This window comes from Blennius ocellaris (assembly GCF_963422515.1).
Source record: "Blennius ocellaris genome assembly, chromosome: 20".
NCBI classification, from domain to species: Eukaryota; Metazoa; Chordata; class Actinopteri; order Blenniiformes; family Blenniidae; genus Blennius; species Blennius ocellaris.
Window position 1 is genome coordinate 3,333,229 of NC_137669.1, and position 24,841 is coordinate 3,358,069.

The 24,841-nt window shown below is 42.8% G+C and overlaps 1 protein-coding gene across 2 annotated transcripts in view; it reads left to right on the forward strand.

Moving 5' to 3' along the window:
* trappc9 (trafficking protein particle complex subunit 9) overlaps positions 1-24,841 on the forward strand; it is a 270,086-nt gene that overhangs the window by 161,384 nt on the left and 83,861 nt on the right. For both annotated transcript variants that reach the window (XM_080515759.1, XM_080515760.1), the window contains one exon: positions 15,846-15,998. In XM_080515759.1, coding sequence (XP_080371885.1) covers positions 15,846-15,998 — 153 coding nt within the window. The remainder of the gene's footprint in view (positions 1-15,845; positions 15,999-24,841) is intronic.

Genomic DNA, 24,841 nt, shown 5'->3' on the forward strand with positions numbered 1-24,841 from the left:
GAGATCTACATCTGCCGCCGCTCCAGCTCACCCTGGGATTCACTTTCACACCACTGTCACTTCTTCTTGAGGAAAAGTGACACACAGACACACACAGACACACACACACACAGGTTTAGTTTTATTGGATTGTTTTTATTCAGAGTAATGCCTTCCCTAGGCGGCGTTTTAGCCGTGTCGGCTGTCTCGTGGACGGGTTAGTTAAGGCTCGAGAACACTGAGATCTCCCTCCACTGGTGTCCAGTCTCCTGTATCGCAGCAGTCCCTCCGGCCGCCGCAGACCTCTGGGTAAACTCACAAGTGTGATTGTAACGTTGTTGGTATTCTGGGAATGCGCTGCAATTCCACACTCCCATCTATACAGACAGATATATCTGTTTTTATCCGGCTCACCTCCATTTCCCTCCACCATCACCTGATGGTCAATTCCGTTCCTCTTGAGGCCCTGCGGCGTCTCCAGGTTATCCAGTTCACCTCCAGTCTCACATCCACCCCAGCAAGCAAACGCCAAACTAGACAAGTGCTTCCTTGGACTCAGACATGTCTGCACACTCCCTCTGCAGGACGCTTGTGTCACTACCATAAAAAGAATGGCGACAGCATGAAGGACTTACAAAGTCACGACTGCAAGTTGAAACACTTTGGTGACGTAAAAGCACTTTTTTTATTTGGATTTAGGCAACACACATTTTCATTATTTCTATTGTTCTGTATTTCAGACCAAACCAAAAAACAGGAAAAGTTGTGTTGGGTTCACCTGGTGACCTGCTAGTCTATGTAACAACAGTGTCATAGATTCTGTGTTCATTTGGCTTTGTGTCCAGTTTGAAGGGGAATAAAAATGCCTCTATCCACAGTTGTTTGATGCACACCTTGTCTTTCATGGTTCCAACCACCCCCCTACCCGATCCAGGGTTTGAATCCCTCACAAAATTCTCTCTGTCCTTATCATTCTTCTCTCTGTTTCTAAATCCTCCCTTCAACCTAACAGCAGAGCGTCTCCATCGCTGAGGCCTGAGCATTTTTGAAAAGTTCCACCTTGGGAGCCATTTTGAAAAGGTTGCAATTCCAGTGTGTCGTCAGACTCAAAACACAACAGAAGTCTTTCATTTTTAACTTGAAAATGCACAGTATGTATGGTATGGTAGAGTATGGTACGGTAGAGTATGGTACTGTATGTTATGGTACAGTATGTTATGGTATGATACATTACAATAAGGTACATTATGGTATGATATTTTATTGTACAGTACGTTATGTTAGTTTGGTATGGTACAGTATATGGTACAGTATACGGTAGTTTAGATGTAAGTGGGCTTGTGAACGGCCAGGTAATGGCAGGTGTGTAACTTCATCGTGCGACAGAAAACGTGGCGGGACCAGCATGGAACACATTTGTTGCGTTGCAGCTCGGGCATCCGAGTCAAGCTGCGAGCCTGGGTCACTGTGACACGGTGAAAACATTGTTATTGTGAACAGCAACGTCCAGCTCCTGCTCAATCTCCTCCGCTCCTCCTCGTCAGCACACCAGGGTGCTGCGTAACGCCGACATGTTCATAAACCCCGTTAACACAACAACCGGTGAGCGCTAACGCAGTATGTAAACAATGGAGGGGTTATATGGCCGAGGAGCCGTTTGAATATTGCTGCTTGTCCAGACTGACGATCTTCACTGACCAATCATCACACAGCTGCACTGTAGCGCCTCCTGACTGCGTCGTACCTCGACAGGCAGGTGACGAAACAATGCTAATGGTTGGGTTACACCGCTACTGGCGGTACCACAAAATCCTATACCAGCACATACTGCACAGTAGAAACGAGGCTTTAGAGTACTCGATTAGAGTTCCTTAAGAGAAGCACGTTATTACCTCAGGAAATTTCTCTTAAAGCATTTTAATTATGTCAACCCCCCCCCCCCCCAATTGAAGTGGCTTCATCAACTGTTGCTGTCCTCGTCTCACTAGAAATTAATGTGAAACTTCTCGTCAAGATTCAGGAAACAAAACTGTGTGCTTCTCTTTAAAAATCCAGAAACTCAAAATTCTAGGTTTATGTTAAAAAAAAGAAAAAGAAAGAAATGTATGAAATCTGGGTTTGATCAAATTGATCAAATGCAGGGTGTAAAAAGTGAACACCCTGGGCGTTTTCCAACAATCCTTCCTCTTATCAAAGGTGAAGGTTCTCACTCAACTCCTGCTCCGAGTTGCAGCACACGTACCGCTGGCTTATTTCCACAGCGTGCTCAATCCACCTGTGTCTACGTTTCTCGCATGATGATCGTCCCCGATAGTAATATATTACTCTTTAAGAGCTGCAACAGCCCCTGCTTTAAATTCTGCCGGGGACTTGAGGTGCATGTCATTTTGTAATTCCACCCCCGCAGACGTAACTCTCCCCACCGTGCCGTCTAATAATGGCAAGTGGCCTACTCAACCCCCCCCCCCCCCCCCGGGCAAGAGAAACATATAAATGAACGCCTCCTGGCGTTTAACAGCAGAGACAAAAATAGGCGCACACTGTCAACTCCTGTAACAGTATGCAAAGCCTGGGTTTTAATGGAGCCAGGCGATAGTGCACATCTCCTGCAATACGCGTCTGTGTGCAGTAATTGGCTGCGGGGCTTGTGTTTTAACGCACCGAGCGGCGCTGCTCCTCTGCAGCACGCGAAGGGTTACACCGAGTCACCGCAGTCTAAAAATAGACTGTTGCTCTGCCTGCCTCTGCGCCGGCCTCCATGGATCTACGCCCTGAAGCTCTGGCACGTGAGCTAAAAATAACCCTCTCTGTGAACACACACACACACACACACACACACACACACAGCTCTCTCCCCCGTGACATAACGCAATCACTGGCTGTTGGAGGGAGGAGGAATAAAAAAAAATGTTCTGAAAACACGCGGGTGGACTCTGCGACACATTTCGACGTCCACAAGGATGAGAGGAACGACACGCACACGGTGTGACGATCACCTAGAAACACGCCTGACGTCGTAAATACAGCTGGAGAAGCCAACTGCAAGCAATTACCCGGCGTTCTCTAAAGCATTAGCATCGCCGCCGCCGCCGTCGGGATTGATTGTCTGGTATTTGTCAGGAATGGTAATTCGTGCCTCGGCGTCTGCAGCGGAGGAGTCTGACTTCACACACCCGGGTTTTGCGAAGGGGAACTCGGATGAAAGCAACTCTGTGTGTTTAAATGTGGCGGTCGTGTACTTTTGGTCCAAGGCGACGTGGCATTTAATTAGCAGAGGGGTCGTGTGGTCGTGGCCGTCTCGTCCTCCAGCTGGTGTTATCACTGCCATTAAACAGGAGCTAATAACCAACACCATGTCAGAAGTCACACCCGGTTGAACGAGATGATATTTAATGACACAGACTCGCTTCTAAACTTAAATCTTCTCCACGAGAGTAAAGGACAGAAGAAGGTTTTTTGACGTCCGTCCCCTGTAGGTGTCCTCCCGCCCCGGCGTCTAATCGTATCACGCTCTTCGGGTGATTCTCTGCTTTTCTTCACGAGATTCTTTCTGCAGTCGCCAAATTGCCTTCTTTTGTTTGCTGTTCAAACAGGAAGGGACCCGAAGCCAGTGGCAATATTTAATAGTTCTCCTCAGTTGATTTAGTGGTCGGCCACAGGTGTCCAACACACACACACACACACACACACACACACACACACACACACACACACACACACACACACACAAAATCCCTTTAAAACAGAATCATCCTCACGTTTATCAGTGCCTCCGTTCTGCCCGGTGTCCAGGCTTTGTACTTGACATTCAGATCAGGTGAACCAGGTACCATGCAAATGATTCCAGGAGCTGATTGCAAAAATGGAATAAGGTATTTTGGGAGATATTTCATTTCTGGGACATTGTTTTGTGGAGCAGAAGGTAGAATCAATCCTCTAAACATCAGCTGGCCATGTTTTCTTATATGATAGAAATTATAAATGTGTTTGGTGAGATTGCACCTAAAGACGGGTGGACGATGGCTTTTTGAAAAAGCAGTTGACTGAAGTTAGCCAAGTCATATTTATTCATGTGGTGCCAAACAGCCATTTCAAAACCCAATGATTCCACTTCAGCAAACATAAGCGACGGTGGAAAGTAAATATTCCCTTTTAACTGGAAGAGACCTGCAGACCCAAAGCCAGAGGGGGAGACTTCCTGCTGCTCTGGTTGGAGGTCAGTCGATGGAAGGAGAGGAGAGTGGAGGACAGACAGACAGATGCATTGTGGGAGGATTCATTTCCTGGTTGTGGTTGTGGGGGAGGCAGTCAGTATTCAGGGTGGATTTTCATCTTCTTTATATTAGTGGCTATAGTCCAATAAACTGTCCATTGTTATTCTAAAAATGCCTGTTTTTTGTCTTTATTAGACGAACTTGGGTGATTCATTGCTGTCCTACTGTCCCCGACATGATTGAACGTACGTTTTAGCAGGAGAAATTAACTATTTAAGTGTCTTTCAGTGTTTTTAAAAATGCTCTACAAATAAATTTGGTTTTGATTCACAAATCACTTCAGAAGGGAAGAAAAAAAGCGCTTTGTGCTTTTATACTGGTAATCAATGTCCCAAAACTCCAATTAAGCCTCGTTTCCACCACACAAAAAGAGCAGGAACGGACTGGTATTTTCCATTAAGGCTCGTCACCGGGGCCGGCCGGCGTTAGCTCTTGCAGCTGCAGCTCTGTGGCTGCAAAAAAAAAAAAATCAAGTTAACAAAACTAGTGCAAAGCGGAGGATGTAAACAACAACAACAACAAAAGAGGATTCAAAAGATCCACATCAGCCGCCCAGGCTGAGACGACTATTGCTTTGCAGATGAGCTGCAGCAGCGCGTGGCTCATTGTGACCTTCTGACCACATGAAGCCATTCAGGCCACTTTTACTGCGTTCGAGGTTTTAAGTGTTCACATGACTATGGTGGTGGAAGCCACTGAAAGTGCACCTATCAGAAAACATTTCCGTCTAAACTGACATGGTTTTCAACACGTTGCAGTTTGAATTAAAGACTGAGGGTTTTTTTTTTCTTCCATGGCAGCATTTAGCATGTCATATTCCACTAGTACTTCATCTCACCCCATTTTAAACTCTAAATTCAATACTACTTTTGTTCTACTTTCTTCTAATGATGCGTCTCACCAGATATTCTCGCCTGAAGTTTTTCCAGATACATAAAAAAAAAACTTTAAAAGATGTTGAACGTCAGGGCTGTCCCCCCCCCCCCCCCCCCCCCCCTATAGTTCCTGGCAGCTCTTTTTAAAACAAGAGACTCATATTATTATTGAGTTTTAATTATTGTTTTTCAGCCTTCATCCACCTTTTCAGCTCCAAGCCATTTCCCCTTAATGGTCTTTTCAAGTTTGCTGCCAACATTCAGCATTAATTGCTTGTAATTTGACACCATTCTCATCGCCCCTTTGGCCTGCCTCTGTGCCTGAAGCAGGAGATCCAATTAAAGAGCAAGATCCGTTTTCTTTCTTTCTTCCTGAAGCCAGTTGAGTTATGAGCAGAGCAGAACATAAGCCCGTATAGAAAGCAGGTACTGGCCAGGATTAGATATGAAGGCGTGTGGATCAACCCGGATCCATGAAGGTTGACATGTATTTACCCCAACCCACCAGGTAAACACTTTGCTGATTCCCTTCTGCACACAAAAAAAAACAACCTACCTTTGTCCATAAACTTTGTGATGCCTGTCAATCTGGTGAAGCTGTGGTGTCTGGCCGGTCTCTGTTCAGTCCCCGGGGAGCTGACGGAGGAAGAAACTGAAATCTTTTCCTAACCTTCACCTGGAGTTTTAGGAACTGAACGCAGGATTTCAACTCGTCCATTGCTTGCAGCCCAAATAGCGTGGAGACGTTAAAATGATGTTTGCAGTGCCATGTCAATATTGTTTTTAATCTTTTTGTGTCCAAGCCTTCGTTCAAATAAAACCCTGCCAGGTTGGGATTTGTTTAAACGTCCTTTCCTTGCCGTGGCAGGACTCCCATGCTCTGCGTTTTAAGCAATGCTGATTTCTGTAATACACCTCTGCTTTTCCTCCGCTGTCACCGGGACTCAGGCTCATTGTGAGCCATCAAAATACCGACGACACAAAAGGAAATAAAAGAAACAAACATGATTTTCTGCCGTACCCAAAGCGCCAGTTGGCCAGCTCAAAGGCTGGCCAACTGACACATGCTGACAAGGCAACAAGGCCCCCGTTTGTCTGTTTGCATGGACACGAATATCTCCGCTTTTATCTGCAGCTTTAGTTTTGGTCTGTGCATGCTTTCTAAAAGTTTTAGAGGAAATGTATCACAGGTTGTTAGTAAATGCTTTGTAAGCGGTTAGATTAGCTCCACGACGCAGGTTGATCCTTGAAAGACTCCTTGAACGTAAAAAGAAGATGGTGGGAGTTGTGGGGATCGTCATGGCGGTGGCAAACCTTTTTTATAGAAATAAAAATGAATGTGGCCTTTGCTGCACATTGAAACGTGCCACTGTGGACTTCCATGTCTGTATAGTGCATTTTTAAAGAAGTGAAATATCCACAGTGTAGAAATGAAGAAGCTGTTCTCTAGTAGTGTGGGTTTCCACTGTTTACTTCTATTTGGAATTTGCTGTCTCGTCTCATTAATCCTCATGTTGCTCCGCTTTAAATAAAAGAGAAGGATTCTCCTTCAATTTATTGTCCATTGATGATTGTTGATTGCTGATTTTATGACACCAGCAATAGATAACATCAGAACCCATTTCTAGACAATTAATTGTCAAACTGGAGCCACGAAGGAAAAATACAAGGTCACATTGTATTTGAGCTTTTATTTATTATATATATTTTCAGTCACATTGGAAATCTAGATATACACTGTGCACCTATTTTAGAATGACAAATGATTGACATCTAGAAATTATATTATTGTGTAAGTGTACAATATGTTACATATGTTACACAAGTCTGATAGTAAAACTCCATTAGAGGTGGTGATCCTAGCATGCTGTCATGATGAACAACCACAAGGGGCGCTGTTGCACATAAAATGACCACTTCATCCACTGCACATTTAGACATGCAGAAAATACATGTGCGATCACTAATTGGCTTTTTAGGTTAAAACATTGGAGTTGTTTACGGGCTTTGTTGTGAACAACACGTCAACGTACTGCTGTCATGCTGCAGTTTCATAACAAAGACCTGTGAAGGTGAGATCTGCTTTTTATTGTCATCTCACTCAAACACCCAGAGGTTAATGTTGTGCAACTCAAACAATACCATTATGTTTCTAAATCTTGATTCTGAATATTGTCTTTAGGAATCAGTTCAACTAACACGTGATAGAAATAGCATCAACATTTAAAAGAAAATCAGGTTTTACATGATAACTCCACACCATTTGTTAATTCCCGTGCTGGATGAGATCAGGTGAACGTGATCATGTTAAGTAAAACAAATACAGAACTTCAGTAGCAATGAATGTCTTTGTGCTTTGAGATTTATTCATTTGAATCACAGTGCTCTTTCTCTTGCCCCAATTTGCCTGTTTCTTTGTCCGGCACCTTTATGTCTGCAGTTTCCACCAGCAGCAGTTTATTCACAATATCATTGGAGTATATTGATCTGGTTTGTCATTTGCAAGATAGCGTCAAAACTACAGCACAGATTGTGTCGAAACTTTCACCACAGATAGACATCAGGTCCTGGAAGATTCCATTAAATGTTGGAGGTGACCCGGATCCGGATTTTATTTTCTCGGCTTCGAAGGATTTTTTTTTTTTTGCTTCTGACCCCTTGGTGGCCACAGGGAGTGAAACGATTGGGTGTGTGATTAAATTTAAATTCATTAGATGGTTAATTACAAAGATTTTCTCAATTAATTATGATTAATTAATTTCCTCTCATAACTAAGGCCCAGTTTCCACCACGTTTCAAGTCAAAACGCCATCATTTCAGAAAGGTTTTGCGTTTACACGGAAAGGTTTTGAAAATGATCTCTGTTTCCACAGAAACTCTTAAAATGATATTGTTATTGTCCATCTACTCAACGGCTCTGTCATTGTGAAATACAATTCCGTGCAGTTCAGTCTGTCTTTTGCAATATGAATATTGCGTCTGTGGATGTCACTATAAAAATAAACTTGTTATAAACTGGGAGCCTTTTAGTGATTACAGCTAATGAAACACTGCCATTAATGCCGCTTCTGCGTCATATTATTCACATTCACTCCTCATATCAGTGTCATAATTTAATCTTATGCAGTTTTTTTTAACATGTATAACCCAGATTAAAAGCGCAGAAAGAACCCGCAGACTAATGAATAATTCCCATCGCATTAACGCTGTAAACAACAAACGTCATGTGACCAGTTCTCGCATCTTAAAAACAGCCTTCCTTTCCAAGTCCCTTTCTATTTGAAGTGTAAATTTCACCCTGACCGTCTGGCTGCAGGTGATCACCTGTCCAAAGCGAGCCTGGCCCTTGGCCTCGCCGGCTTGCGTCTTCCCGCATGGGGGACCAGTCGCATTGTTGCGACGCGCTATTTTTAGCCTCGGCGTTGCAACGTGTGCTTTTGAAGTTGACAGAATGAAACGCAGCGGCCATTTGAAGCCGGGACTTCAGTCAGTGACACACGCCTCGTGCCACTAATCTTCAAAAGCAGATGTATTTAAGTGTGGCTCAGTATGAACAGCCCCCCCCCCATCCCCCCAACACCACCCCCGCCCCCCCCACCCTGTTTTTTCTTCTTCGTCTTTGTTTTGAAGTCTTAATTGTTATTTAATTTGTGTCTGGCTTTGTTGGAAAGGCTGTGAAATGATAATTGCATTGCCTTTCCTCCTCTACTTCACTTTGATGTACAGTATGTGTGTCTCTGGACTCGTTTTTTTTTTTTTCCAATCACTTTAATTTAATTTGCGATTTGAGGTATTGTGCATTCAACAGGTGAGGTAGTGGATATATATATATATATATATATATATATATATTGACCATCGTACGTCTTCCGTAAGGTAGCTCTCAAGTTGGCTTTCGATCGCTGGTCCTTTATAATTCAGCCGATTTCCTGAATCTTCTCGGTTGTGGGTGAGCAGCAAAACTTTAAGCACCGCTCTTCTTTCAGGTCCCATTTGCGCAACTTTTTCAAAGTTAAAACAGAAAACTTTCTATGCTTTTTGGGTGTCCGTTTGCAAGACAATGCTGCTCGAACACACTGAAAATGCAAGTTTTCAAAAAAAAAAGTAACTTTTTGAGAATGTTCTGACAGTAGGTGGACGATAAGAGCAATGTTTGCCTCCAGGGTGTCATGACTCCCAGTCCTCATTCTCCTGGGACTCCGTAGCTTTATTTTGACAGTCACCGTAGTAACAATCCAACGTTATCGCCTGTCTACTAGTGGCCCAACATGATCACTACATACACAGCCTTTCTGTCATTCCCATTTAAACAGACATTATTTTGAAAACGTTGCTGTTTAAACACAGAACTCATCTGAAATCGTGAAAACGGGCGAAGCTGGTCTGAACAGCGCCTCAGTGTGGTCACTAGTGACTCCTCAGGAAGCGGCTGCAGCCTGTGAGCCTGGACTCGCCGAGCGCTGCCTAGAAAGCTCCCCACGATCCAGCCACGGCCTCGGAGTGCCGTCGGATCATTTGCATCGGTCAGCGTGGTTCCTCTCAAAGCCCGAGGCTTAAAAACAGTGTGAAGCGCAGCTTTTAAAGGAGCCCCTGTTTGCCAGCCGGCCTCCCGCCGAGCCGGATGTCCAGGTAATTTGCAGTTCACTTCTTCCTCAAAGTCACATTTTATCAGTCCCGAGTGGCGAACGGCGGCACCGAGGCCAGAGGAAACGGACTCCGAGTTAGTTTTTTCAGCTGCTTTCCCTGTGTGAAGAGAACCCTGGAGGTGGCTGTTCTGTGGGAAGAGATACTTTATTGATTTTTCTGGCTGATTTTGCCACCAAAAAAAGAACAAAAATGCAGTTTTTCCAAAGCAGAAAGTGGAACTGGAAAACGTCTTGGCTGCAGGTTTCAGAGACGTAACAGGAGACGACATCAAGTCGGCACAGACTTTAACTTGTCTTTTAGTACAGTTTTTCAGCTATTGTGAAATAGCCTGAAAATACCAGAGAGCTATTTTTTTATTTTTTGTTTTGCATTGATTTCTCTGAGCAGAGTCGAGCGTCTCACTGCTACAAGACATCAGTGTTCTGATGGGAAGTAATAATGTTCCGGATGACAGCAGATTCGTCACGACTCGATCTCCATTGTGTTATAATGGAAAAAGTGCAGGCCCACCCAGTGAAACGCTGAAGTTGTATAGAATTTTTTCACTTAAAAAGAATCCAGCTTTTCTCCAGAGTCTGAGTAAGACCTTTTGAATGTGCCAGTCAACCTTTACACTTTGTGACTTAGTCTGAACTGGAATCATTTTCCTTTTACCATCTTCTCAAAGACTTCAAAGTTGCAATAGGGGTCGAGGTTTAAACCAAGTTAAACTAAACTCCATACACAAATGATGTGCCAGTTTATCAAAAGTAGTACTTTAGTGAGAACTTTCAAATTGTGGCATTTATTCTCCTCAGATTTGATCTTTACACTTGTTTCAATTCCTTCAGAAATGCCTCTTTCTCCTTTTGCTAAAACATCAGCTAGCCTGTTAAACCAAACAGTTTCTTTTGTGCAAGTCTTGGCTGCGTTAACTATGTGGACTATTTCTATAACATGTCATTTGCACAGGTATTTTCTCATCGGCTGTAGGTAAGAAAATAGGAAAAGCATTTCCTCCGGGATAGGTTATACTTAGTAATTTCTCTCAGTAATAGAAGTGCTGAGGGTGTTGTAAATGAACCGTTAATTAGTTTTGTGCTTGTCCGTCTGCGTAGAAAAATAATCTTAAGAGTTTGGATTCAACTAAAGTTTTGGATCGGATTCCAAGTGGGAGGTTGCCGTCAAGACAAAAATTGCAAGTCCAAGCAATTAAAAAAAAAAAGCCAACGTATTTAAACTTCCTCCTAAGACAGAGTCGTACAATAACCTTTGAATACGTCAATAAACATTGGGTCCTTTTTGCTCATGGTCTTTCATCATTGTTTATGTCAATGAACACAATTCTCCACGCTCTCAGTGCCATCTGGCACAATGTTTAAATGACTGAGTTTGCCTCCACGATGTTCTGTGAAAATAGTCATTACTGCCGGATGTGGGCCAAATCCTGTTGAAATTGCTGCAGTTTTATTCAATTTGCCCCATTTTATACCTTTTTGCGTTTGGTGTTTAGAATGCAAAGTTTTGAAATCAATGTCCATTTACATGGAAACGGCGACAACGCTGAGCGCGATGTGGCGAGCATGCCAGGCCATGAGTGGGTGCTGTTGGTTTTATTTAGTAAATAAATCAGAGCCACACAGAGAACAATGATCATGAACAATGACGATTAAAGGTAATTTGTATCAGCGTGTGACCAAGATGGATTGTTATTGCGGCGACTCGGCTATAAAACTAGCGAGGCAAAGGAGAATATTTACCGGGGAGTCATGACACTCCAACATTGTTCTGATGATCTGAATGCTTTATGTTTTGCAGCGTTTTTCATAAAGTTGGGTTGTCTTCACAGTTGCAGTGTTTTCATAAAGTTGAGTTGTCTTCACAGTCGGAGTGTTTTCACAAAATCTCATTTCCAGTGGCTCCAAGCACCTGTTTGTCATGCAAACAGACAAAATACAAAGTTTCCACTAAAAACCCTGATTGTGGTTCCTATAGTGACGTTTGTGTCGATCCATCCTGGACGTGTTGATGTGGCCGCCGTGGCAGCAAAGGCCCTCCAACATCGTGAGCACATTCCTTCTTCAGTCCACTCGGCTGACGCCACTGCTGCGTGACGAAGCTGATCCCAGATCAACATCTCTCTGTCCCGACCTCATCACCTCCTCTTCAATGAATGGAAAGATGGTGGCGTGTTTTTTGGGCTTTTTTTTTTCTTCTTCTTTTTTTAGAATAGTCTGCTATCAGTGTTTGCTTCTGGAAAGATGAGATGGCCCTGATGAAAGTCATTGCGAAGTCTCTCTCTGCAGATATCAGCCCAAATAATTGTGTGTCTGCCGCAGTGTAATCAGCTGTGAACTCAGCGGAGGCCTGTGCAGTCAGGCGGAGAATAGAGCCTATTGATATATTTCTTCTTTGAACCGAAAGCCTGAATGCTGTGGGGGTAATTAGAGGTGGCCTTGCGGGTCATTCTAATGAGTGCAGGTGTGTTCCGGCTCACTCTGTTGCCCACGATGTTCCATGTCGGGATCCTGGACGTCATCGTGGATGTGACCCCCCCGACAGCGAACGCCAGCACCTCTGATAATATAGAAGTCTGAAACACCCACAGTCCATACAGAGGAATATAGACTTCACAATGTCTGTTGTGAAAATATGAATAATTTAGCGCTCCCCAAACCCAACAAAGAAGCTTTTATTGGCCGCCATCAAGCAGAAAGTGCGTTGCGAGTTTCTTTTCCATCGAAGACCGCGAGCTCATAAAGTCCCATTACATTTTCTCCTCATCTTCATGTATTTTTACGATTAAATATTCAGGCCTTTTCCGAGCAGGGGATGAAATGAGTTTTACTCGACATCAGTGCTACTCTAATAGGTTTTATGGATTTTTATGAAACCATGGTTTTTTGTTTGTTTTTGTTTGTTTTTTTGTTTTTTAATGTGAGGATTTTGTGGAGTTGTGTTGTGTTGGTTAGTATTGCAAAGTTCTTTTTCTGCATTGTTATCATTTTACCCAATTCCATTCAGTGTGAGTGTATAAGTATATAAAAGGCTGCACAAAGCTGGAGTAATATACGGTCAAGCAATAGATACAAACTCAGATCATTCAACATATTTTGCTGTTTCATGCAAAACTAAATCCAAATCAGCTTTTCTTAATAAAAAATCTGTGGAATAATCAAATTGACCCTAATCTGAAGCCGCTCTATGTGGCGAACCATTATCTCTCTTACATTGTTAAATGTTCTCGACAGTAAAGTGTTGAAAATCAAATCTACAGCAAATTTTATGGAAAAGCCTCTGATTTCAATGAAGTGGACAACATTTCTTTTACATGGTACCATTTGATCATACATTTGTTTTTATGAATAATCACTTAATTTATTCCAACCATGATATGGATAAACTCACTTTGAGGCTGGTGTCAAGTTACAAGTAGTCGCTGGCACATATTGGCAGGATTAGGACGGTTGAAGTAAACAGGCCAGGCCCCCCAATTTTATTTTCAAATTCATTAAAAAAAGGTCAGTATTTTTGGGGGGAAATATCTAAAACATTGAAAGGAACTGAATTCCAGTAGAAGCTAAAAGGAGCAATTTGCATTTGTAAAAGTGACATCATTCCCGTGAATTCCCTTGCTTTTCTGACAGCGAGGTTCTTTGAGATGACTGATCCAGAATGACAAAAAAGAAAATGGCAGATTTTCACCAGCAGAAGAGTTTTTCCTATGATTCTTAATCGATCCTTAATCAATATCTACTGAATCTCTCACTGCCACCATCAACAGAATCTGGTCTCGGAACCTCCAGATGTTCCACATACCAAGATAACAAGCACAGGGTTTTGCATTTAAAGGTCCCATATCATGCAAAATTGACTTTCTAATGGTTTTCCTACGGTAATAATCGCCCCCATACCTGGAAATGACACTCCAGAAGTGAAGAAAGTCGCCGTGTCATTCTCTGGCTTGTTGAATTGTTTCTAAAGTGTGTTGCTCCAATGAGCAGATAGGAAGACAAACCATTGGTGATGTTACCAAGGTTTTTAGCCAAACCCAATCCAGATAGCCCCTCCCTTTGCCCCGCCCACAAGCAGCGGGTTTTTTTTCACCTGGTGACAGCTACAGGTGTTTACCTTCAGTGTAGAAAGATACCAGCAAAGATACGAGCAAAACACGGCAGAAGCACGTTATTAATAGTATCATGAGCAGAGCAGTGGATTGTTACTGCCTTGGTCTGAGCCTGTGAGGACCCGGTGGATTAATCTTATTTTTAATTGCTTAATTGTTGCTCCCAGCACTTCACAGAGGACTTTTTTTCACAACATGTCCAGACCGACGCTTGGTTCAAATAAAGCAAATGTGGGAAAATATTTTACTGTAAGTAAAATATTGTGATTTATATGCCTTTATATTATTTTTCGAAGCACTAAGCTGGTTTCGTTTGCAACAGCTGGTCCCACGTTTTGTTTAGTTTTTTTGTTTATTGTGAGGTTTTGTTCATGTGTGCAAAGTTGTGCTGATAGAGACTGTAGATCAAATGTAGGCTTTGCAGAGTCTGAGGCGTGTGTATGGGTTTGATAATTGTGAGGTGATCTTTGTATTTATTTCTATGATTAAATGGAGGCTCAGGATTTTCTCCTGTCTGGAATCTGATAATTTAATGATCCTCTACTAATGATCATAATAGTAGCAGTGTGGCATGCACATAGGTCGATAAAATCATAGTCACTCAGCTGGTCTGAATAATCATTTATTTGTTGTTAAAACAGCACATTTCTTTGTAAAGAAAATATTCAGTGCAGCTGATGAACATGTTCAGACACACTGTGTTTTCCTAACATTCTGAAACGTCCTGCTGCAGCAGAGTCACAACTTCTTCAGGAGTTTCTTCTTCTGGGTCACATTCTGGTTCTTGTTGGTTTGGTTGAACTGTGTTTCTCCATAATGTAGTGACAGACAGAATGTAAACAATGGCACATGGCACGAGGAGAGGAAGTTCTTCCTCCTCTTCCCAAGATGAGCATGTGGGCGGAGCCAGTCCAGCTCCTGAAACCAGCAGATTCTGAATGAGGCTCAATGATCAAATATTCAACTGGATGAAAATCAAGGACAAGCTGGATTTGGAGCAAAAAACTCTGAATACGATGTTTTTGGACCAAGAGGAACCATGTGGACGTGTTGAACAGTTGTGTGATATGACTGCTTTAAGACAAAGTATATCATTTAGTAATTGATTGCAACTTTTTCAATGAACATTTTAATCAACAAAACGCAACCTAAAATGAACCTTCAATCCCGGTTTATATTTCTACATTGATAAACAACAAGTATACATTGGTTTTGGATTCCAGTGGGAGGAAAGACCTGCATCAGCTTGGAAATGTAATCTTCAGCCCAGTTCAGTGGCAGCGCCAGGATGGAATTTCTTTGTACGTGCGCCCGGCCAGTTGGGCGAGGTGGGGTTGTTAACGGAGAACTCGTCCGCAGGACTGCAGCCTTGACTGCGGCACTCGGAGCAAATGAAAATGCAACTTTTTAAACACAGTTCCCAAGGTGGGACTTTTCAAAAACGCTCTGACTCGGTGGAAACCTGGGAAAACTCAAGCTTTCTGACCCACTGTGACTGAGTGAGCTCACCGCGGTTCTTCTGCACATGTGCGAGTAGATGAACAACAACTATTATTATTATTGTTGTTGTTTTAGGAGAGGGGTAAGACCTGCCAAAAAGATATCACCACATTCCTAGAATAATGGCCAAAATAAAAAAAATTTCCACAAAAATGATTTTATGCCTAAATCATCTACTGATGTTGGCCACCTCTGGTGAAGTCATTATTTTAAGGTACGTCCTGAACAGTGAAAATACCCAACAACTGAAGGCAAATGCTGTCTCGTTGTGTTTTGAACTCTCCCAGTCTTTCTATGAGTCCAAAGAAGCCAATCAACCCTTCACTGTCCCTCGTTTTAAAGTTTGAATTGACAGTTATGTAAGTGTCACTCTCAGAGTCAGGAAGCGGGTAGAATGTCCTCTTGGCCAGTCCAGGATTATGTAAGCCGTCTCTCTGTAAGTGCTTCTCTCCTCTCCCGTTCCAGGATGGCCATCCAGGTCGACAAGTTTGACTTTGAGAGTCTCCCGCAGCCGGACCAGGAAACCATCCGCTTCAGTAACCCCAAACAGCTGGAGGAGGAGCGACAACACGCCCAGGGCTGCCAGATCAACAGCAAGCTGGGCATCTGCTGGAGCATCATATCCTTTCAGTGCTCACCTCCCAGTGATTGTAGCGTGTGGCGTGCCGTTAACCAATTACAGGTACTCATCGTCCCTGTTTTAGCGTCGCCAAAGCTACTCTGTCATTGTTCCCGTTGAGTAAATGTTAGTCGATGTGACTGAGCTCAGTGATGGAGCACATCTGGATGCTTCATCTGGAGGCCTCCCGGCCAGGAGGGGACTTGTTTGTCAGCGTTGACAGATGGGGAAGCGTCTGGTGAAGCACTCGCTACCTTGACACAGCTTCCCGTGATGACTTAACGTGTTTTCCTCTGGGTTCGTGGTGAGTGAGGCGCGCTCACATGATGCAGCGTTCATGCAGAAGTTCACAGTTTGTAGACAAACTTAGTAGTCCAGGCAAGGTGATCTTTGTAAGAATGACAACGTTGTTGTGCGAGACACCGCCTACACTAATAATAATGATAATGGCTAGGATGTATATAGCGCTTTTTTGAAGTGTGTACAGAGAACATCTTTCATTGACAGTATGGTGATTAGCTAGGTTGTAACCACAGCTGCCCATCCAATACTTGAAAACACTACGGGCATGGGTTCTGAGGCACAGATGCTCTGTAAAGTTGTCAGCAGAGGCCCTTTGCTCGCTTGTTTTTGTATTTTTTTTTTTATGTGCCAAACTTGTTGCTTTAGCCTTTAGCTACGGCGCGTCTCTCCTGTGGAACCAGCTCTGTTTAGGTTCAGGAGGCTGACACCTCCCTGCCCACCAGCCTGCCAAGGATTTATTGTTGTTGTGTCTCTGCGTCGTTCTGCTGACGGAGGCCCATGGACGCCCAGCTCGCAGGCTGCTTCTGGCCAAGGTTTTCTTGCTGCTAAAAGGGAGTTTTCCTCCCTGCTCTCACAAAGTGTAGCTCACCGAGTAATTACTGTGTCTTAACCTAACTCCGTAAAGTACCCTGAGATGACTTGATTGCTGATTATCAGGTAGCAGCTTAATGTAAACGGTCTAATCGTATAAACACATGTAAATCCTTCTGCCACAATGATCCAGTGAGCCTTCAGCCTATGCCAGAACTTCTTGTTCACAGTTGTTCAATACGTTGTACTTGTTGGCTCATGATGGCAACATGTGATGTCTCAAGATCTGCCAATGGTGGCGAGTGGAGAGACAAGCCAAGAACTGTTGACTACGTGTCATATAAAGGATCTCCAGCCAATGCTGTGGTACCATATTACCAAAAAGGAACTGAATTAAGTTTCTATTAAGTTCCAAGCACGTTAGAAAGAGGCAGCCATATTTTCTTCTTGATTTCTTTCACTCAAAAGTCCCCATTCGAATCAATCAAGCTATTCAAACTATCAAAATCAAATATCTGCAGTGGAGACATTTGCAGGAAAACCTTGAATTTTAAAGACTTCTCATTAAAGAACCTGAGTTGTAGACAGAAATAGATAAGCTTACAACTGTGGTGGTATTTCTCTTACAAATCCTGTAATGTGTGAAAGTGATTCATTTTTCTAAGCACACAGGTGTCTTTCAGGGTAGACCAGCAGCTGTATGTGTGAAGAAATACGAATTTATAGGTTGTAAACAACAGAAACTACTTCAGTGTAGTGCTCCGCAAGGTTTTCCACCAAGATCGATAATCAACTGTTCCCACAGCAAATTCCAAATGGTAAAAATCAACCTTTATAAAGCCCAACCTTAAGCATTTTTAACCTAATTTCTGTTAAGTCCCTGGATTCTTTCTTCTCATTTGGCAAAGTGGCCGTCCAGTTCAGTTACCTTGGATGGAGTCAGTTGCATTAGTGAAGCATTGCTACCTTTAAATCAGGGGGAATCACACACATTTCTCTGGGGCACAAATACAGAAGATATCCAAGGGGTAGGACCATTCAATATTCTTGATTGATACATATATATATATTTTTTTTTTGTCTTGGAAATATTGTGCAGCCACTTGCTAGATTGCATTTTTATTCATTTATGCCATTTTTTTGTCACCACCAGTGACATTTTCTTGGATGAGCCTCTTTTTGATGGGAAGCTAATTTGTTCAAGCGCCACGTAATGTTAAGACTCTAAAGCATGGTACAGTTAAGTGCGTGTTTCATGAGTATATTCCATTATATGCATTAAATGTGCTAAGAACCATAGGATGAACTTGCCTTCAGGGCCTGAGTTTAGACATCTCGGATTGATTCAACCTGTCACTGAGAACTTGGAGTCTTTTCCCACCTGGTGGTTTAGCTTTTGTCAACTGATGAAGGATACACAGAAGTTCTTGTTTGAATTGTATTGAAATATAAAGCATAACAGCAATTACCTTGACGTCCTCAGAAATGAATTACCCCTAAATTATTGGACAAAATATGTCCAGATCTAAGAACTTTGATCAATTTTGTGGATTTTAGTTTGAGTAAATCCACAAAATTATCTGAACAACAATCCCTTCCTGTGTTTGTAAAACTCATTAAAGCAATGTTCACCTGGCTCTTAAAGAAAACTGACATTCTGATGAAAACACACCAACAAATCATTGAAATACTTAAGGAGATGGGAAGGTGCTTTGTCAAACAAGTTTTCTTTTTTTTTTGTTGACAAGAAATCCTATTTAAAAGAAATAATTTGAGGGTAGAAATGATTGTTTAATGAAAACACAATTTTTCCATTCCCACTTGAAATTTCTGTGCAAACGGGGCCTTAGATGAATAAAACACAAGCATTATCGTCTGTATTATGTTCTGAATTCTTTCCCAACTGAGTACCTGTAGATAACATTTCCAACCATAGTTCTACTAGTTTTCTACTCAGAGTGTTTTGTATGTATTTACAATGACATAATTCTGTTTCATAATAACACCAGATACCATGGATTTCAAACAGCACATATCCCCTTCCCGGTTTAATCAGCTAACGTCGCTCCACGACGACATCATGGCGCCGTGGAACCTGCAGAGGGATTTTCATTCCATTCCGCCAGTGTGGTAACCAATTCCAGTGGCGTGTTTCTTGACGGGATCACCTCCACATTAGCACATACATCCCTCATCTGTTGGAGGTAGGCGACTGCCAGCCCAAACATCTGTGCTTCCGCCGACGGCGCTAACGCGCTCAGTTCCACTCTGCCACTGCCGTAATGGCGGCGGGCCTCGGGAGCGTAAACAGTCCCCGGGATTCATCCTCGGCGTCTTCAGTCGGCCCATCACTCATCATTTGGCTGTTACCAATGGACATATTTAGAGATTTCAGAGCTGCCTGTCACACTGTTAGCGAGCATGGTAAGCAATTAATGAGGGATCCAATCCTCCAGCTCCTTCCCATGAAGGCGTAAACACTCCCATCATTATGTGCTTTGTTTTATCTACCGGCGGTTTGGCAGCGTGTAGGCCGGACTGAAGGAAGGAGATGAAACGCAGCAGCTCTCTCTTGGCCGCGCCACCTGAAACACCGTCTCTGAGCACTTTGATTTGAATTTTTTTTATACAATGTGCTCAATGTTTTCTGTGCTTCTTGCATGTTTACATTGTTGAATTATAATACAAAATCCCGTGGGCACTCATCAGACAGTGAGTGACCTCATCAGCTGACGGGGACAAATCAAATAAGGAAATGCCTTTAGGAAGTTTGCAGCTTTAAATATGCAGTTATTGTAATTGAAAAGGAGGCACAACAAGGTCTCTAAAGTAGAAAAGGAAATCGCTCCCAGCTGGATGCCTCATGTTCAAGCCCAACTCGCTAACTCAATGTCGCGTTATGTCATCAAGGAGAGTCCCGATGCCGTCGTTTCCTCAGTGTGCCAAGTGACTCAGCTGTCAACGATCATTTCAGGAATAGATGTGAACTCTGCTCCAGGCTGGCTGTTTCTATTCCCTGGAAATAAAAAAAGAAGGATTTTATTAGAAAACAACCAAAAAAATTAGGAGGTTTGATTACACTGTACGCCTCACTGGGCAGGCACTGACTTGGCCTCCAGCGAAGTAACAGTCTTTTTAATTTGCAATGTATGAGCTCACTACAGTATCGCTCCTGCGATGTTGAGTAGTGAGTCACTCGTTGGTTTCTCCAGATTCACTCCAGGCTCTAAGACAAGGGTATGAAAAGGAAAAGGTCGATGGGCCCAACAAAACACACCCACCTTGTGACTGGTTCCTATTTGAATAGGTGTGTCTAAGGGAGATAACATATTTCAGCCTGCCACAAGTAACCAGCCTGATTTTCCACACTGAGACTGACTCAAGTGGACAGTAGTGCACTTTCAGACTTATTTTAAATTGTGTCACCTCAAAGGCAACGTGCGCAGCTGTACTCCTTAGGCAGCACTGTTCGTATCATTTCTCAATCTAACCTTGGGTTGAGGAGCTCTTCCTGACTACTTAATCTCTCTCTCGCTCTCGCTCTCTCGCTCTCGCTCTCTCGCTCTCTCTCCCTCCCTCTCCCTCCGTCCCTATTTCTTCACGTTCTACTAAAATGCTGTCAGTATAAAATGCAAAGTGGTAGACACTCTTTGGTCCTGTTACCTCGATATCGTATGAAGTGAAAATGCAGAGTTTTTGTGTTTTAGAAAGTTTCATGTTTAAACAACAACATTTTGAAAACGATGAAGTCGGGTGTTTCGCTTCACAGCTGTCCAAATAAAGAGGAGTTTCCATCGAAGCTCATCCACACAAGAAGATAGAAATTCCCTGAAATGATTCAAATGTGTCAGAAGGAAAACATTCTGTGTTGTTGAAATTGTACCATTCTACCATTGCGGCCCACTTTAGGCTTCACTGATCTCTAGACCACCAGATATCAGTCATAAAGTAATGAAAAAAAAATCTAAACATGTACAGCAAGGAAGACCGTTTATTCTAAAGCGTCAGTTATTTCCGCTCCAGTGATCTGTGGAAGAGCCGTGAACACTGAGGCCCCATTAACACGGCACTCTTTTGAAAACAATCTCCGTTCACACGGAAAACGTCGTGCAAACGGAGCCTCAGTGTTACACCAGCCTCTTGATATTTTCTCCACAATAAACTTAGCAATAAATTAACCAATAACATTTCAGAACAAGTTTTAGATCAAATCTTCCATCATAAGCATAAAGTGAGCAGTCGTGATCTCAACTGGAGTTTAGAAATATCGCTTATTTTAGTACAGTATTTTAATGAGAGAGGTTAATTATATCACGATAAGGCCAACAAATTAACGGTGGCATTTTAAATGAATGGTTCTTTAATTTAAAATGATATCACTGAATGATCAGTGATGGCTCTTTCACATTTTTTCAAAGTTTCTCTCGATACGCTAAAGGTATTTTGCAGTAAAACCTGCATTGGGGTATGACTACACAGTCAAAAACATTATGTTTTACCAACATTAAAGTTTGCCCGTCATTATTTTGGTGAAGAGTTGGTTTTCTGAAACGTCGAGGAGTTGAGCACGACCCTAATATGACAACTTGTCAGCAGCACTTCAAACCAACTGTGAAACACGGCGGTGGAAATGCCGTGGCCTTGTTCCACTGCCTCAGGGCAGCGATGTTGTGAAGCCTCGTGTGAAAGTTAAAAGTCATCCAGAGGTAGACCCTCAACAGGATGATGGTCACAAACATTGAGGAATTTAAGAAATGGTCCAGCAACAAGGGCCAATAACAGTTTGTCTTTCTGAGTCAAAGATTCTCTGAAGGAACTTTAAATGTAACAGTGGTTGTGGAAATGTCAGATAAACTAACGTTACCAGAGGGTTTGTGCCGTCACTCGATTAGATTGTACTGTTTTTGTAATGAGTCTATTAAATGTGAACGAGAGAAAAACATGTTGATTTCTGAGTCGCCATCATTTGTTGCTCCGTGGAGAAACTCCAGCATTACAGACAGTTTGTAAATGATCCTGTCCTCCTTCTGCTTCTCCTAGAAATCATAGGCATGAGCACGTCATGTGATGTCATTTCTAGTTGTCAGCAGACTGAACGTAGTGTGCTGAGGATGATGAGGCTCATGTTGATAAGACACCCAGGTTGAACTGTCTGCCACCCAACAATCCCACTGCTTCCTGAAATCAGAGGCTCCCGGTGGCCCAGCGATCAAAGCCCCTCCCCCGCCGTTGCGAGCAGGTGTGTGTGGTTTCATGAGACCGGCCCTCAGTCACACTCCGAGTTTAGGAACCATCCAGCCGGCGCCGTTCCAACAGTGTGTTTATGTCACTCACGCGTACTGTACTCTCCCTCAAAGGTTAATAGACGCAGGTTTGGGGCTTTGGGCGTTGCTCGCCTCACCCATTATTCCAAATGTCAGCTGTGCAAATGATCCGCGGTGTCCTTATCATCACATATTATCTGGGTAATTGCTCCCTGACAACCATATTTGTTTTGATGCACTCTTCAGGCATTGATGGCCTTCCCGGCGATCACGTTAATGCCGTCATTACACAGACATGCTCTCCTTTACCTTTGACATCTAAATGAGTGCATAACACAGGAATTACACGATGGGGCCCGGCTGCAGCCGCCTTTAATGTTGCTGTGAACAATAGCATCCAGTGCCTTCTTGATGGATTTTCCTCATGAAAGGTCGCGAGGTGCACACTTCACTGGTGGAGGATTTACTGTCTTGATGCCCTGATATTTTTGCTGTTGTTTAGATTCTCCCCCCCCAAAAAAAGCACGTAAATAGTGTTTAAGGAGTGCACTTGTTTGTGTTCAATGAAAGATTTTTACGGCAAAGTGACAGGTGGTAGATCATAGGTGCTCTTTTAAGCTTCTCTCTGGGGCTCCACCAAGAACAGGCTGTTTCATTTTGCCGTCGGGACGCACGGATGTTTCTGGTACTTTGTTCATATTTTCTAAATCCTTTCACGGTGACAAGCAAAGAAAAGAAAAAAACTTTTCCTCAGCTTTGTCGGTCTTGATGGAAACAAGGAAGATTGTCCTGTATTTCATCATTTGGACGACCTTTGTGACTACGTTAAAGGAGCATGAGCAAACTGTTTTGCCGCCACAATTGTCCTTTGGCTGAGGCCCTTAGTTACGGTTGCTAGCCCAGACAAGCCGTCGCAGCAGACTGTACGTTTGCGGTGGCAGCTGTCAGTGTTGAAACCACACCGCAACAGGCGCTACGCAACCTTCAGGGCCTCAATTGATTTCGTGGACGAGCCTTTGGCGAGGTCGGGATCACGCACTGGAGGGCCATGTGCAAAAACTTAAACTGGACGTGCATGAGAAAAAGCTGAAGTGTCGAGGCTTCAGTGTTCATTAGATAAGCAAAATGGATATAATAAGCTCCATTGTTTATCTGTCAGGAGACCCCCTAACGCTGTTGCTTCTACCCCCGCCACATCGTTTGACCAGTTTTGCCTCTCAAGTAACTCAAATAGCCAAGAAAACAACAGAAGTGTTGCCAGCTCTCATGCTTCTCTGTGGAGTTGTTCTGCAGAGAATTTCCAAGTCTTTGTCTACAAGCAGTTGAATGCTATTGGTTCGTTTGCGTTCGGGGGCGGGGCTTAGCCAAAGGTCACTTGGAGTCTGTGATGTTAACACAGTACACAGTCCTGCTTCTAATATAAAATGTTCTGATCTACACATCCACATATTTAACATTACAGTAGAACCTGTGAGGAGGGACCCGCTGAGAATGACACCCTGTACTGGAAGGACACGTCCCTGTGCATGGACACATTTAACTGTTAACACACCGTGGTGAGGGGACAACCTGCCTGACGAGGACAATGGACAAGTTTCCCTGGCAAATAGATAGATAGATAATTACTTTATTCATCCCCGAAGGGAAATTGTTTTGTTGTAGCAATCTGGTACATACGAATATTATAAAATACGATAGAATAGAAATAAAAGTAAAAATAAAAATATTAAAATATCTGAGTGTAAGACATAAAGTAAAACACAGAACGGAACACGGGCACTTAGAGGTAAGCAGGAGATAAAAGCAAGATAAATAAATAGTAAGGTGCAGTGGCAGAGCCATTAGAAGTAGGCATTATATAATAATAATAACAATAATACAGACAACAATGTGTAATAGTGTATAATACTCGTGTATAGTACTACTAATAATGGTAGCAATAATATAACAATAACAATATGGTAGCAATAAAATAACAAAAAATAACAACAGATTTCAAGCTGAGCGACACTGAATTGGCCAAAATACTTGGGCTGGACCCGATTATTGGAATATTCAGACACTGTGGTGTCAGGAGATTAATGAGATGTGAACAATCGCCGCTTCCCCACAGTGTGAAGCTCCTCTCCGTCAGCGACACGATTCCCTCCATGCGACGCTCTGGGCTCACTTCTGTGTTTGTTCCATAACGCAACGTAACAATCCCAACTCTTCTGCTCTCCGGTGTTCGTCACCTTTCCTAAAGTACTTTATGTTTCACTTCAGGAGTTCTGAGCCGTCTCACACGTACTCTGTACTCACGAAGGTTTCACCTTCTCTAAACAGCAGAGAACATCAGGCCTGTGGGCCAAAACCGACCAAGAAGCTCTAATCTGGTCCCACAAACCCACCAAGCAAGGTGCTTATGTAGGATTTAGACACGTTTTTTTGACATTTCATTGTATTTTGCAGCAGAATGTTTCATTAAATTTGACTTTATGTAGAGATTGTAATCATTTTCAGTACTAACCGTTTGATCTTGCAAAAATATAGACAATTCCATTCCACACACTGTGACACAACAAAGAAAAACTTTGAAGTGTAAATTTAAAGGTTATTATAGCAATATTTTACTCATTCAGGATGAAACTATGTGATCTCTGAAGTACATTAAATCTTATTTAATAATTATTTTGTATACATCTTATATATACATGTATATATGTATTTATATCATATACATCTTTGTATTGGTTCAGTTATGT